This window comes from Cynoglossus semilaevis, chromosome 13 (genome assembly GCF_000523025.1).
Source record: "Cynoglossus semilaevis isolate Cse_v1.0 chromosome 13, Cse_v1.0, whole genome shotgun sequence".
NCBI classification, from domain to species: domain Eukaryota; kingdom Metazoa; phylum Chordata; class Actinopteri; order Pleuronectiformes; family Cynoglossidae; genus Cynoglossus; species Cynoglossus semilaevis.
The window spans coordinates 8,773,787-8,789,298 of NC_024319.1; the positions used below are offsets into that span (position 1 = coordinate 8,773,787).

Sequence of the window (15,512 nt, forward strand, 5' to 3'; positions counted from 1 at the left end):
CTGGAATGATTAAATCCCATTTTAGAAATGAAGCGCGGGGTGAGGGAGGTGAAAATTAAATTTTTTGCATATGTTGAAAAAAAAAGTCATGCATTATTTTTCCTCAAAGATGGATCAGTGTTTTCATTCGGACCAATCAGAGAGAGCGTCCCGATTGTTTCATTCTGCCTGGAACCTTTGAGATTAGATGTAAAGATTTGAGTTCACGAATGTGGATGTGCCGTCGTCCGGGGTCTCTTCTGGGTTGAACCTCTGAGTCCAGCAGTGCTGGTCATGTTTGTTGTGTCACTGGAGACCAGGTGAGTGTCAGGGGGCCCAGCAGAAGACAGAGGGTCAGCGTGGTGACAGAAGGAGAGAGCAGGGCTCGTTTCTGTCTGACAGAGAGACCCTGTCCAGACCCTGTTCTGCAGCCTTCGTCATGAAGCACAGCTTGTTAGGAAAACAGCGCTGCTTAGCATAAGACAATATTGGAGTGTTTGGACTGTGGCTGAGGAAACAGACGCATGTACACAGTGTATGAAGGTATTCATGCTCCAAACACGTGCCATGTGGCCCCAGGTTCGAGGTCGGACGTGTCGCAGGTCTCAGGAAGTGATGACGGCCGCAGGTGAAGGATTCATGGAGTCTGTTTGTTTGTGTACAGTTAATAAGAGTTCTGCAGGTCAAAGATAAGGCTCGGGGGCTGAATGTGCACACCGGTGGGGTAGACCCTGTGGCTGTGCTGGTCCTGTTGAGAAGGGATTGATTTAGTTCTAATAATACTCAGATATAGTTCTGATAGTACGAAGCAGCAGCCGTACTGAACAACTAGGTTTTTTTATCTGTTATTTGAGAGAAAAGAAAAGAAAGTACTGCAGTAGTATCTGTATCTCCAGATAATCCAGGTTCTAGTGTCAGTATCAGACATGAAAAGGTGGTTTCATGTCAACCTTAATAGAATCGGTGCCAAAATGACCGTGGCTACAGCTATGGCGACCCCTAATGGAGATAAAACGGCAAACAAAAAACACAAATTCTGAAAGTCTGCTGTAAACGGAGTCATTATTCGTTGACTGAAATCTGTTTTTTTTAAAGAATGAATCATCACTGAATTTGCTGATCATGTCAAACCCTTTATTTATTCAAACACATAAACCCTCTGTTGTAGGAACAGCTTCGTTTTTACTTTCGGTTCATGTAAAAAATGTCATTCACGAGTGCAGCTGTTCCAACATTGACCAGTTCCCCAAACGTATTGACTGACCCTGATTTATTCGATCAGATCTGATCTTGTCAAAGACGTTCTCACCCTCACAGTGGTGTTTTTAACCTTTTGTATATTTTATTAACGCAGCATTCACTGTTTAAAACGACAAAGAAGGAGAAAACATTTCAAATCTGTATTCACACCCAAAAGTAAAAGTTCTGGCCACGCTCAAGTCTCCTTGGAGCAGTACTTCTCAAGTAGTGGGGCGGACCCCGTGGGTGGGCCCATTTCTGTCCCCAAGGAGGACGTGATGGAAATTCAACGGAGAACCTCTGCCTTAGAGTAATGTAACTCTGACACTTCTGTGTTAATACTTCAAAAATGTTGCATCTGAAACCAACAACACTCCAGGTGAAAATGATTCTCTGTTTTTTGCCCATTCCCCTCTTAACATTTTTGAAGCATTAAAACACTGGTGTGTCACATATACAGTATATAAAATACACAAGAGTTCAAAGAAACTCATACTTTGACTTTTATCCTTATATCAACAGGATAAAAATAAAAAAATAATGATTAAGATTCACATTAAAAAAATAAAAAATAAACTAAACAGAAAGTATTTTTTTAATTATTTAATTAAAGAATAGTTTTAACACTGAGATGAAAAAAATCATCTTCCATCAAATATCCAAATAGATCATATGTCACATGACCCTCACTGATTGAGCAGTTATGGCTCTAATCAACTCATGAGCTCTTCATGCCCCCCCCCCCCCCCGAGCCGCTCCATGCATGTTCAATACCACCTGCCGACAGATGAAGATGTTTTCTGAGAGGAACTGCCAAATCAGACGTCTGTCAATGTTGCTTCACATTATTCCATGTTCCATCTGCTGTCGTTTGGTGTCGAAGATCTGGGTTTTCATCTCATTTGTTAATTATTGAATCACAGAGTTAGTGATGAATCAGGTTTATTTTTTGAAGTTTTAGAGCTACATGTTTTAAAGTCTTTTTTACAGTGCCAGAAATGTGCTTTTATTTTATTAAAAAAAAAATATGTTCATCTCTTTCAGTCCAACATCTTTTTATTTGTCTTGATCATTATCTTTCTTTTGATTATGAGTACTAGAAGACGCAGCAGGACTGCATTGTTGTTGTTTTTGTTTTTTTCCATATCTGGTCCAGTTTTACGTTCCAGTCCTACACAGGAGGACAGTCGGTCACATTCTGTCTCCTCCTCAGGATTATTCCAAAGACACTTTTGACAGGAGCAGTGACTGACTGTCACCTCACCCTGGGGCAGGGCTGGACTTTTTCCACTTCTTTTCTTGGTCACATGTTGAGCTTTTTGTTCTTGGCTGAAACTTGAAAGACGTATTTAACCTTCACATTCAGGTAAATTAGGAGTGAGGCAGATGAGAGCGGTTATTGTTACCAGATCAGTGAGTTATTTGCTAGAGAAGATTCTGGCACGCACAAAACTTCTTATTTTATTTTCTTCCTTCTCTGTGTTTTGCAGTCCTATGAGAAGACGAGCGGAGTGATGAACTCAGACCAGGAAAGGCCGTTTGTGTGCAACGCTCCTGGCTGTTCTCAGGTAACAGCGACAAGACAATCCAGCAGCCGAACCCACAGTGTGTGTGTGTGTGTGTGGGATATGAAAAGGTGTAGTAAAAGTGTCTGCCGTGTCAAAAACACCTTGACCTTTTCTGCATCATTTTGGAGTTTTTAGTTTATCAAAAGAGTAATTACCACGTCATAACTTCATGCAATACTGTGTTCAAAAATATCGTCATTTGTTGCACATTCTGTGCAAACCTGGCGGAAGTAGCCCGCCCTCAGGTTGGGAACCAATAAGACCATTAAAAAAAAAACAAAAACAGAAACCCAAAATGATTAAAAGAACCTAGCCTCGCCCCCTTGTGGGGTGGTGAGGTATTGCAATGCAATCAGTAAACAGTGGGGTGGTGAGGTATTGCAATGCAATCACTTAATAGATTAATTCTAAAACAACTTTCCTGATCTGCACCTCTGCTTTTTCAAACATCTTACAGCGCTTCCCGACGGAGGACCACCTGATGATACACCGACACAAACATGAAATGACCCTCAAGTTTCCCTCCATAAAGAACGACAACATGTTATCAGGTGAGCTGCAGCGTCAGGGTCCGCAGAGAACCCGTGCTTCTCCTGCAGGTGTGTTCCTCCGTGACTCACCCGCAGGCTCACTCATCTGTCATCAAGAAACTTTATGGTGTGTCCGCGCTGGTTGTTTACAGTGATGTAAATTACACGACACGTGCTTCCTCGGAGCTCAGCTTCATTTGATTCATACGGCGGAGTCCAACGAGAGCAGACGCTGATGTAGAACAGAAGTACGTCAAGTACAATTTCGTTTCCCTGTTGCTTTGTGCAATTTCTTTTCATCAGAGGCAGCATTAGTCCTCATCTCTCTGTACGGTGACATCTTGTAACTATTTTAAAATCAGAGTCAGAGTATTTTATTGGTACCAGAGGGAGATGTTGACGTGCTGACGTCGAACCTTCCCATCTGTTCCGTCCAGACTGCAGTATTTTCCACGTACTACACACATGTAGCTTATCTACACATCCAGGTCTCCGTTCCCAGAGCCGTCCATGCCACACTAGACGGCACTGTGTGCAGCTCCGGCCACGCCGTTGAGATTGCGTCTTCTTTATTATTTACACTGAGTGGACGGGAGGATCAGATTTTCTAGGCCAGGTGTCCTCTTGTCTGAGTCACAGGTCGGACTATTTCTCTTTCTGTGACCTTGAACTTAGGCAGAGTTGAACATGTAGCTTTTTTTTTACTTTCAAACCTTGGTTACTCAAAGTTAAAACCTCTTTATTTGTAAATGAAGTATGCTTGCAGTCAAATGTATTTTGGGTACACAGGTCATGTCAAAAGTTGAAGTCAATCCTCAGTCTAGTCAGGATGGATAAACAGACCATGAAGTATGCTTTTAGCCTTTAAAACAAGCCTGATCCCACAATCACCTTCAACTGTCTGAAACCCGATCTGTGAGCACCCCCACAATGTCAAGCGGAATACCAAGTTCAACAAATGAGCCCCCCCCCCTCACCCCAACCCCCCCTCCACTCAGCAGTTAGGCTCTGTACTTCATCAGCTGAAATGAGGCTGTCAACTTTATTATCTCTGCCGCGGAAGATGTTTTTAGAGCAGTATCCTTCATCTCACGTTGGACTCTGAGTTGACTGGGTTTAATCCACTTGGTAAATTCTTTAAGTATATTTACTTTTTAACTTTGGTGTTTATTTGATTCCATTAGTTAATATTAGTGAAAGAAAGAGTAAGATTGGAAAGGTCAGACGAATAACGGTGGGGCAGGCTCCGCAATTAGGAGGTTAACTGGGAACAGGTTTGGATGGTGGGTAAAAGGTGTACATTCATCAGAGGGTGACGACCTCTGCAGGATCGTAACACGGGTAAAGACTGATGGCTGAGAGCAGGAACAGCTGCTGAATGTGCTGGAGGTTTCATATGTTTGGCAGAAACGCAGTAAACAAGGTTTACATCTGGGACAGGAAACCATGGAGCAGGTATGGCCCACTAGAAAGTCGTTGTCATGTAGTACTGTCTATTACTGCGTTCGTAAACACTTCCTGAGACTCGTTCTCTGATCTTAGAGAAGTTCTTTAAGATCAGCCTCCTGTGAGATGGAATAAAGCAGTGTTTCCCAAACTTGTTTGAGTCAAGGCACAGCCCCAAACAAAAACCGTCTAAAATGTATATTTCAAGAAATATAATGATCTTCTAGTTTCAGTTTACTCATAATCTACACACAGAGTATGAAACCTATATGAAATATAATGATCTTCTAGTTTCAATTTACACATAATCTACACACAGAGTATTTCTTTTTATTAGTATTTAGTATTTATTTTTCAGAGTGGAATTGAAGAAAGACACAGAGATCTTCAACTCTGAGTCTCTCTCTATTTTTAGTAATTTTTTTTGGCATTTATAAAATGTTTGAAAAGCCAAACTCACATTGAGAGGTTATGGAAAATTGGAGCAGTATTGAAATGGCTCTAATTATTTGCAGGAAATAAAACATATTTTTAGACCAATTAAGTGGAATGGGTATATTTGGGATAAATAAATGGGATCATTTACCATGGTGCACCTGTGTACCTCTGACAGCGCACTAATGTGTCATGATGAAGTTGTTGTGGATCACTGGACTAAAGGACCATTAAAGTCCTCTGTGTTCAGGGATGTCAAAGTTTTAACTTTCAAATCCTCCACCGCGTGTCGTTACATTTGTCATATTGTTTGTACAAAGCGTTTATCTGCTCTTGGCGTTTACTCACAACACTTCACAGTACGCAGTCTGGGATTCTCTGAGTGGAGGTTGATTTATGTCCTGATCCACTGTCACCCAGAGTAAATCTTTGATTGATGAGTAAACCGATATTAGCATTTCAGAGCGGCTTAAACGTGTAGAGTGCGTCTGCTCAGCTGTTCTACCTGCAGTTTGGCACATCACGACTCACGATCAGCCAAGTTTTAACATCCAGAAATTCCACCTACTAACAGAATAAAACAACACTTGAAAATTATTTTCTGTCTGTTGAATAAGAATTTCCAGTGAATTCCCAAAGTTATTTTCTCACCTGACATTTTGTCTTTCTGGGTGGCACACATCAAAGTAAAACATAGTACATGGACTTTAGTCAAGTCATGTGACCTGGCAGATCTGTTACATTGTTACATGCAAATGTGTCTGTCACTCAGCACCGACCTGAAAAGATTGGAATTCATTAAAACTCTACGGTACAGTGTGTGCTGTTAACAAACACGTTTTTTGATGTTGTCGTGACGTTCAGGCTCAACGATACGCGTGAATGTGTGTTTTTGAAAGTGCAAAATGACAAGCTCTACTATCACCAAAACAAACATTAAACCGCACGTCTCTCCTTGTTTTCCAGACCAAACGCCCACACCGACACGTTTCTTGAAGAATTGTGAGGAGGTGGGTTTGTTCAGTGACCTGGACTGCTCCATCGAACAGGAGTTCTGCAAGGCCCAGGAAGAAGAAGACAGTAAACGGGTACTGCAGAGTTACACACTACAATCTATCTAAAAAAACAAACAAACTCATGTGATGTTGAAGCCAGAGCCGCAGACACCCACAGAGGTTAGGTCATGCACCTGTGAACTGTTATCCACCACCATCATCTGACAATAACAGGCCATGAAACTTTGGCTAACGCACGTACTTGAAATAGTCCAAACCACCTACGCGTCATTTAACCACACGCTGCCCATCTGATTCTTATCTGCTCCGCGTCGATAAGGACTGACTGTGTGGGGCCGCAGATACAGCGAGGAGAGAAAAAAAGATCAATTCCTCCATCTTTAGTTTCAAACACGTCTCCTGTCTTCTCTCAGGGAGTCTTGTTCCCTCTAGACTTAAAGACAGACTACTGTGGTGACTTGTGTAGCGGTAATAAAAGACTTGACCAGACATTCTTGCACCTGAGCAGATTAGCAGAGCTTTGACATTGGACAAAAGACCTGGCCATTTATGTCCAATGGAAATGCCCCGCGGCAGCTACACCTGAGACCTAGGTGCTCGTCAAAACACCACAAGACAGACTTGCTTATCCAACGTCTGGGGAGATGTGCAGCGTTCGCGGCGGTTAAGCTGTCGTTTGGGAGGCTTGGCTGTGAAGCTGCGCTCCACTCAGCTCTGCTCAGGTCATGCCATGTCTAGCCTCTGGAGCCTGTGTGGTTTATGATGGGAGGCTCTGCTAAGTCAGCAGGAGGCGAGTCCGAGCAAGACGTGCAAAGCACAATAGGTAGAGATAAGAGGAGGAAGTGTTGAAATGTGAGGGAACGACAAACTGAACTAAATATATGTAAAATAAGTTGAGAAATAGAAGCGAGTTATGATTTATGTGTCTGGGTCTCGGTCTTTTGTGGTATTACTTTATTTATCTCTAAATTGAGTGTAGTTGTACTTACAGTGTATGGAGTGCGAATGCATAAATTGTATCGTATTGTGTCGTACCATATGGAATCGTATTGTATTTAGTAATGTCCGATATTAACTTCTTGACGATATCCGATGTAGGCTTGTACAAACCACTGTATGAGTTGCTGACACCAGCTTTCTGCACACAATCACTTGATTATTAAAACAGATTAAGTAAATGAGCTGCAATGCTGCCCTCTAGTGACTTTCACTGTAATATACAGCCGTTCATCCCCAAAACTATTTTTAGGGCACACGTCATTTGACGAAACCCAGGCATCGGTTATCAGATTTTCATTATCAGTGGAAAACCCGATAACAATTCTTACAGATATTATCAGACTACGCTAATTGTATTGTATGGTATCGCGTCGTATAGTTAGTACAGTATTGTACCACATCGCAACTTAACGTATCCTGATGTATTTTAGACAAAAAACTTTTTGCGACTCCTGCCTTCATTTTACAGGTTGTCTAACTGTAGAGGGCGACAAAAGTAAATTCTAAGAATCCCCTTTTTTTTTTTCATTCTGTATTCGTTTGTGTCTTTTGTGTCTTTTAGTATTTAGTACCAGGAAGTGTTTCGTAGTATCTCTAATATCATGCACAACCATGTGTTTGTCAAAGAACATGGATTGGATTAGAGCGTTTTCAAGGCGACATTTGTTTGTGCTTAAGACAAATAATTAAGTCTGACACTGAAACTTTTCCTCTTAAGACAAATAATTAAGTCTGACACTAAAACTTTTCCTTTTGCCATTTCAATACATGTTCCAGTGAATTAGCCAATAACAAAAATACATTTTAATAACATTTCTGGGAAGTCTGCTGTCGTTTCTTGAAGTGGTATCCGTACAGTAGTTTAAAACCCAAGCATTTCCTCAGTGTGGGATCAATAAAGTTCAACATTACATTTTATAACACCAGTGTACCAAACTATAGTGATGAGCAACAATAATATGTGAGTGACATTTTTATTACCACTCTTCTCTCCTCAGAGTAGTTCAGGAAAAACTTGCAGATGAAATGTTTTGAACCAGTTAAAATGGCTGCATAAAACCAACGGCCAAAAACTGTCAATGTTTCTGTGGTGGTGAAAACAAAACTAAAAATAAAAATGACTCCATTTGAAGCCTGTGCAAAAACATAATGCTTTCTGTGTTTCTCTTCCTTCCATTCTCCTCTGAAGAACATCCAGCTGCACAGCCAGGGAGGCCAAGGTCAGCACCAGCAGTCCCACTCACGGATGGGCAACCATGATACCAGCATAGTCATCCAGCAGGCCCTGCCTTCCCCTCAGTCCAGCTCCGTCATCACTCAGGCTCCATCCACCAACAGACAGATAGGGTGAGTGGATCAGAAAACTCCGACGAAAGCTAAGGATCTCCGATATTCACTATTTGCCGATATCCAATATTTTGGTTTTGTCCAAACACTTAATTTCTGATTCAAATATCGCGGATACCGGTATAAAAAACACTTAATTTCTGATTCAGATATCGTGGATACCGGTATAAACCTGGTAATATTTATTCATTTATCTGTACAAACCACTGTATGAGTTGCTGGCACCAGCATTCTGCATACAATCCTCTGAATATTAAAATAGATTAATTAAATGAGCTGCAATGCTGCCCTCTAGTGACTTTCACTTTCATATACAGCCGTTCATCCCCAAAACTAATTTTAGGGCACACGTCATTTGACGAAACCCAAGAATTGCGTTATCGCAGGAAAAACCGATAACGATTCTTACCGAGATTAAATAACTACGCTAATATCGGGCCGGTTATATCTGTCGGCCGATATAATCGGACATCCCTCCCAGAAACGTTAGGAGAAGAAACATGTTAGAACCCGAGTCGTGGGAGTTTTCTTTGGTGGCGACACAAACAGTGTGAATATCTGCTGAGCCAGTGAAAAGTGTGTGTGGAGCGCGGTGATTTGTGTGTAACCTCAAGAGCGTCCCTGTTCTATCTGCAGCCTCAGGCCGGCCCTTTATGTCCACGCCGATTGTCATCGCGCCTCAGTCTCTGAGGTAATGTCAGTGTTCTGTTACATGTGCAGCAGTGTACATGGGGCTGGGGATCTGTGTTTTGCTGTTGGTTCAGTATTGTCCCACAGCACAGCACGCCGAAGAGGGTCCCACAGGACGTGATGAGGTCATTGTTGAAGCCGCAGCCGTGGCTGCTTTTACAGCGGTTTAGCATTTCATGCTCCGAAATAGTTCTTTTCACTGTATGGGAATGTGAGGAACAACATTGGAGCTGCAGGGCCTTTCACACCTCGGCAAGCAGGTGAATAAATACAGTCAAAAGAAGGAAAAAAAAGTCTTTACGCATGGACTGGAACCTGTGTAGGATGCTGCATTGTCTTTTACCTTTAGTTGATGGAGTATAAAGACGTTCTACCCAGGGGCCAGACTTTGTACTTTTACCAATTGTTTTTGTGTATCTTTGGTTCAAATTTCGCAAAAGTTTTGCAATGTTTTTAGGGTATATTTGGGTTGAATTGACGAGCTTAAATTACTAGCAACGCTTTCAGCAGTTCAGTGAGTGGAAAGTCGAAGAAAGTGAATACTTTTCTGCAAATCTGTGAATATACATATCCTTAATTATTAATAAGAATTATGTTTTAATACTACTTTTTTGTCTATTCTGCCGTGGCATTATGAATTTATTCTTGTCATTTTTTTTGTTGCTTGCCAATGCATTTTAGGTTCACCCAGTGCAACTCACACATGCATTGTATCGGAGGTTTAAAGTATGTTTCCTTAGAAGACAATATATCATGACACCACATTCCTACCTGTTTGAAAACCTGAATGCCACGACACTCCTAACTCATCATTCTTTCCATGGAGAATCTCTTTTGGCCTCATTATCCATTCAGTGCGGCCACCTTCGGGCCTGTGCCAGGGCTTTGTTACTGTAAACCAGACCTGTGACACGTTGGTCAGACATTGAGATGTGTCCGTGTGACAGGACGGCACCGCGCTGAGGTTGTGCTGTGTAGATTTACAACTTGAGGAGCTGGTGAATATTGGATGGGAGGCCCGTCACTAAGCCTGACTGACACTCTGTCAGGCTCTTTGTTCAGGACGGGGGTGGAATTTCATCCCCTGTGGAGGAGCAGCAATCACTGCCAGTAACAGAAACTTCACCTGAGTTTACCTGTCATTAAGACTCCGTACCTGGCTGGAGCGCGGCCCTTTGCCGTTCCTAATGATCACTTACATTCACATTTCACATTTGCGGAGAGACTGGCGCTTTTACTGCTCACCAACATTAAAAACCACTTGGAAAACAGAGCTGTTTGCTGTGTGCTGGTGGTTTTCAGCCACAGAATGGGGCACAAGTCCCTGCTGAATTTATTAGTTGTGCATTATTTAAGACGGTCCTTGAGCTGCAGTTGACTGTGCCAAAACTGCGGGGGCTTTTCCAGGTACTCTGGCTTCGTTCCACAGGTCCAGAAACACGCAGTATTACGCTAATTGGACACTCTTAAATTGACCATAGGTATGAATGTTAAGTGTGAATGGTTATTTGTCTCGATATGTGGCCCTTCGTGGACTTGGGAACTGTCCAAGGCGTACCCCACCCTCAGCTAATGACTGCTGGACCGGGCTCCAGCGCCCCCGCCCCCAGAGTGAGTGTTAGAAGATGAATGAATAAAATAAACTGCAGCGGCAGTTCAATGGCAACAGCTGAACATTTAAACGGAATGAGCAGATTAGCCCGCGGAGACGACGTGGGGAAATAGTCGCAGCAGCAGGAAAAGGCACGGAGGAAACTCCTCCACTAAGACGCGCTGCTTCTACAGGAAGCCATCAGAGCAGACCAAAGGCTCCGTGTACACGGGTTCTCCACAGGAACTTCCTTAATATGTAAGACGCTGGACACTTCATAAGCTAACAGTAGAACAGCTCTGTTATCATCAGTCATTCAGCTGTGACGATGGCTCTTTTGAAACTCATTCAAGTATGGCCGGGGTGTCAGACTCACTTTGGTTCAGGGGTTGCATGCAACATAATTAGGTGTCGAGTGCAATCATGACATAATTATCATATATAACAAAAGGTCTTTTCCCCCTTTGTTTTCACACAAAAAAGTACATTAGATAAATCAAAATTCAAAAGTCATCAAGTGGACCAGAATGAAACACTAAGTGGGCCGGTTTTGGCCCGCGGGCCGTATGTTTAACAACCATGGGCTTCAATGTGTCAGGACTCTTTCAGAACACATTTATTTAGAAGTGAACTCTCATACAGGTCTTTGGACCGTGATTTTATGTCTTTCTTTTTTTTTCTTCAGACAAAGCGTTCACTCTTGACTCAGTTGATGGAGCCGAGCGGCGAATAAATCTTCTAATGAGACAAAATTCACCAAACCAAATCAGTTTGATCTCACATCTGTTTCCTTGGTTTTATTTATCTTCCTCTCCGCTGCAGTGTGAGCGTACAGTGAATTAGGATAACAAGTCATTTTCATTGCTGCGCAATGTTTACTAAAGAGCTTTGAGGCTTGGATTCAATTAGGATTGGCTTTCCTCAAGTCCATTTACTTTTGGGTTGATCTGGGCCTACAGCTGTGAAACCTGAGGACCACGCTCTATCTCTCTCTGTTTCTATGACCTCTCCCTCTCCCTCCCTCTCTCTCTCTCTCTCTCTCTTCTCCCTCTGAGTCCCCAGACAAACTCTTTGGGGATCTGAAGTGACACAAACCAGTGTTAAAATCAGGCATAAGAAAGAGCCAGCAGATCCCAATGTCACGGCCATCAGATCATGCGCAGCCGAGCGACCTGCACCAGATTCGAATGCTCTCTGCTTCTCATTTCTAAACATCTGGCACTGAGTTGTGTCAGAGTTAAACTCGTTGGACATTACGAGTCAACCACGTGAGAGACAACATTCTGTGCAAACCTCAACCTTTTGACTTGTAAGAGGAGATGTGTGGGTAGATGGGTGTGGGCACCGGGAATTAAAAATTACAGTCTCCCACTTTGGCCTTAACGGAGGAATTCACCCGTTTGTTTCCATGACGTAGAACGATCGGCACAAACGAAGATCAGTTAAATGTGAGCGGGGAGTCGTTCAGATGATTCATTCAGTCATCTAGATTTGAACATTTGGTCAACGCTTTATTGAATAAGTACGCTACGATGTGGTCATAGTGGTGTTTTCAGCTAACATGTCCGTGTGGCCCACTTTTTGACCTTTCGGGCTGTGTACAGGAAACATACATGGACAAATATAGGCAGAAGAAAAAACCCGAGAGAAAGGAAGAAGTGTTGAGGTGGTTTTGGACGTTCGGCCAATAAACACCAAGAGAAAACTGTATTTTAGTGGTATTGATTGTACTGAAGTATCCGTGTATTTACATACACACAAATATATGTATACGTGTGTATACATGTATTATACAATGTATGTATCTATCCATCGATATATGGGTGGAAGTTTACATGTGTGTATGCAGTGGTTCTCAAAGTGAGGGGCAGAGATCTTGTAGTGTTTTTTTAAGGAATTACAGCATTTATAATAATGGTCAGTGAAGTTTTAATTGACGTGTATGTAATAATTGATCATTTTCTGTCAAACTTCAACCTGTGCTCCACCTCATCAGTGTCTCATCTCTGTGAGAAGTAGTGAAGGAAGTAGAAGGCGAGGGTTTCATTTCCCATGCTGCTTTTAAATGCACCAACATTTTCACACCTCCTTTACCATTATCTCTGTGGTCCTGGCTTACATTTCCCTTCAAGGTAAATAGCACAAATATATTGGGCTGCTCTGCAGGCGGAGGCCAATGTGTGAAGACAATCTAACCTGGGACAAATTTAGTCACACTTCCTGTGTTTACTCATCGTTCAATACGGTTATTTATGACAAGTTGGTTTTAACTGATCAACTAAATTACTCCAAAAGAACAAGTTTGGTTTTGTCACTTTTTTCTTACTGGATATAAACCCTGAACTGCTGAACGGCCTGTGGTCCTGGTGAAGATCCAGAAAGAACCAGATCTGAATTTTAATTGATAACAGTCTGGTAAATATTTTTCATCTTTGGCCACCCCACCCACAAAAAAAACCCCTCAGAAACCATCAGACCACAGACTGTGTTTTTCTGGTGATCCTTAAATACAGCCTCAGGGTTCAATCTCTCCACATCATCTGTGTTATGACCTGGTGTTGGTCTTTTCAGATAATCAGATAAATGTCACGCTCACTTTGAGTCCAGAGCATTGAGACACTTTAGTAGCAGAAGTGACTTATACTGGAATCTAGTCCAGTACATAATAACAGGAGTCATTCCTACATTAAGTAATTGAGTACATGCGTACAGTTGTCTTCTTGCTGTGATGTTTTGCCATGTAGAGGAAACAGGAAGGAAGCAAACTTATTTACAAAGTGCAAATATAACAAAACTCACAGGAACAAGGAGCAGAACATCAAGGCATGAACACCAAACACAAACCAACATGGAGACAGAGTGAGGGACAGAGAGGTTTATATACCCTGGGCACCAGGTGACACCAGTCAGACTAATGACAAAGTCACAGGTGAGTGTGATGACACTAATCAGCTCCACCTGCAGGAGGAAAGGGTGTCTGACAGACAGACCTCACACTGTGGTTCAGTCAGTTTGATCCACAGATGCACTAACTTTTATATTTTTTTGTCATGTACAAAAAAAAAGAAGATACCATAACAGAGTAGAGTTCCACTTGTTAGTATTTATAGTTAGATATAGATATAGATTTGTAGCTGATAAGGAGCGACACCCGCCCCAAGTGGAGGAACATGTGTCCTCCACCTCCATGTTTGAGTTGAAAATGTCAGGTCTGTTAATTGGCACGATGGTTTAGCAGTGAAGAGAAACCACAAGTGCGAGTAAACACAGGTAAAACAAAGGTATACAATGTCACTAACAACAACAAAAAAGAAGAAGAAAAAAAGAGAGAAAGAGAGGAAACACAGGATGTACATCTGACCTGAATTAAGATGAGCTCATTGTGTACTGCAGTGGGTTTAATAGTGCGTTTGCAGAGGAACGCCCAGACTCTGTTCCCTCTCATTCCAGCAGGGCTGTGTCATCCCTGCCCCGGGGCCACCACACATGCAGGCTCAAGCACAAGCATCTCACACACAGGGACATGTATCACAGCTCTGGGGAGCCAAGGAATCACAACTTGGCCAAGTGTGGAAAAGGCGGATCAGAGGTGGACGGAGCAGGGGAAGAATGGGATCAAAGGTGGATGGTGGAGGGGGAGGGGGGGTTACATAGGTAAATAATGGAGGGGAAATGAAAAATTAGAATAATAGAGTGAACAGATCGGGGGGGCACAAGATGTAAGAGGCTCCTCGGGTGGAGGAGGAGATGAAAGACATGTCTGCACATGGAAAAAGAGAAAGAAAGAAAGTAAGAGATCCTGTTTGGACTGAAGTGTGTGGATTCGGAACAATAAGGTGTTGGAAATGACACTGGGATTATGACAGGAATGCACAGGTGGAAAACTGAATGGGAGACAGAAGGGGTGAGACGAAGACGGGAGTCAGGTGGCAGACGTGGAGGAAGAGATATGAAAAAAAATGTAGTAGATCAGCGGGGAGGAGGAGGAGGAGTGAAGAGGGCGTGATATTCCAAATACTACGACAGGTGTTGATGACAGACGTCAGGTTTTGTTGTAACCAAATCACCTTGTTGCTGAAGTGTTTCCTGATTGGAATGGAATGACACGGCTTTTATAGATCTGCTGAGATGAAACACAGACCGGTGTTTTTTCCAGACTCATAGATAGTGAATAAAGAGCAGCAGATCGGCCAAGAAGTCTCACTGTTTGCCATTCCTCAACGGTGCCTTGGCATGGCTTTACTCAACCAGGGAGACTCCCTGGGGCACAGACACCCCATCCCAGTGCCGTGGCTGGGCTGCACCCTCCCAGCATCAATCCCTTGCTGTAGCCCACTAATAAAAGTCAGCCGGTGTCGTAAGCCATTAGCGCTGATTTATTTGATCAGATTCGTATTATTTCCTCAGTCCAAACCCCATGGCACTCTCCTCCCACCAGTGATTAAAGGCAGTAAATCAGGGGCAGGTCCTGTGTAGTGTTTACTCAGAGAGCCAGGCAGCTGTAAGCTGTTTGAGGCCCTTGTTTCTCCCCGTGTTTACCTCTGTTCCCATGGCGACTGCACCACCGTCTCCTCCAACGTCTGGAACTCTGCCCTGGGCTGTTTTGGTTACGTTCAAAAGTTTTAGCTGCTGTGTCTACCAAGAGCTCGCAGTGACTTCACCCGGCGAGGAG

General features: G+C 42.8%; 1 protein-coding gene across 7 annotated transcripts in view; it reads left to right on the forward strand.

The window, feature by feature from the left end:
• creb5b (cAMP responsive element binding protein 5b) overlaps window positions 1–15,512 on the forward strand; it is a 48,098-nt gene that overhangs the window by 3,114 nt on the left and 29,472 nt on the right. For 6 of the 7 annotated variants that reach the window (XR_003051577.1, XM_008323379.3, XM_008323381.3 and 3 more), the window contains exons 2-5: window positions 2,709–2,786; window positions 3,244–3,337; window positions 6,164–6,285; window positions 8,402–8,559. Coding sequence is in view for 6 of the 7 variants with exons in the window: in XM_008323377.2 (XP_008321599.1) it covers window positions 2,709–2,786; window positions 3,244–3,337; window positions 6,164–6,285; window positions 8,402–8,559 (452 nt within the window). In the remaining variant the exon portion in view is untranslated. Of the gene's footprint in view, window positions 1–2,349; window positions 2,585–2,708; window positions 2,787–3,243; window positions 3,338–6,163; window positions 6,286–8,401; window positions 8,560–15,512 lie in introns of those variants that run through there. The other variant, XM_008323380.3, reaches the window with a different exon arrangement.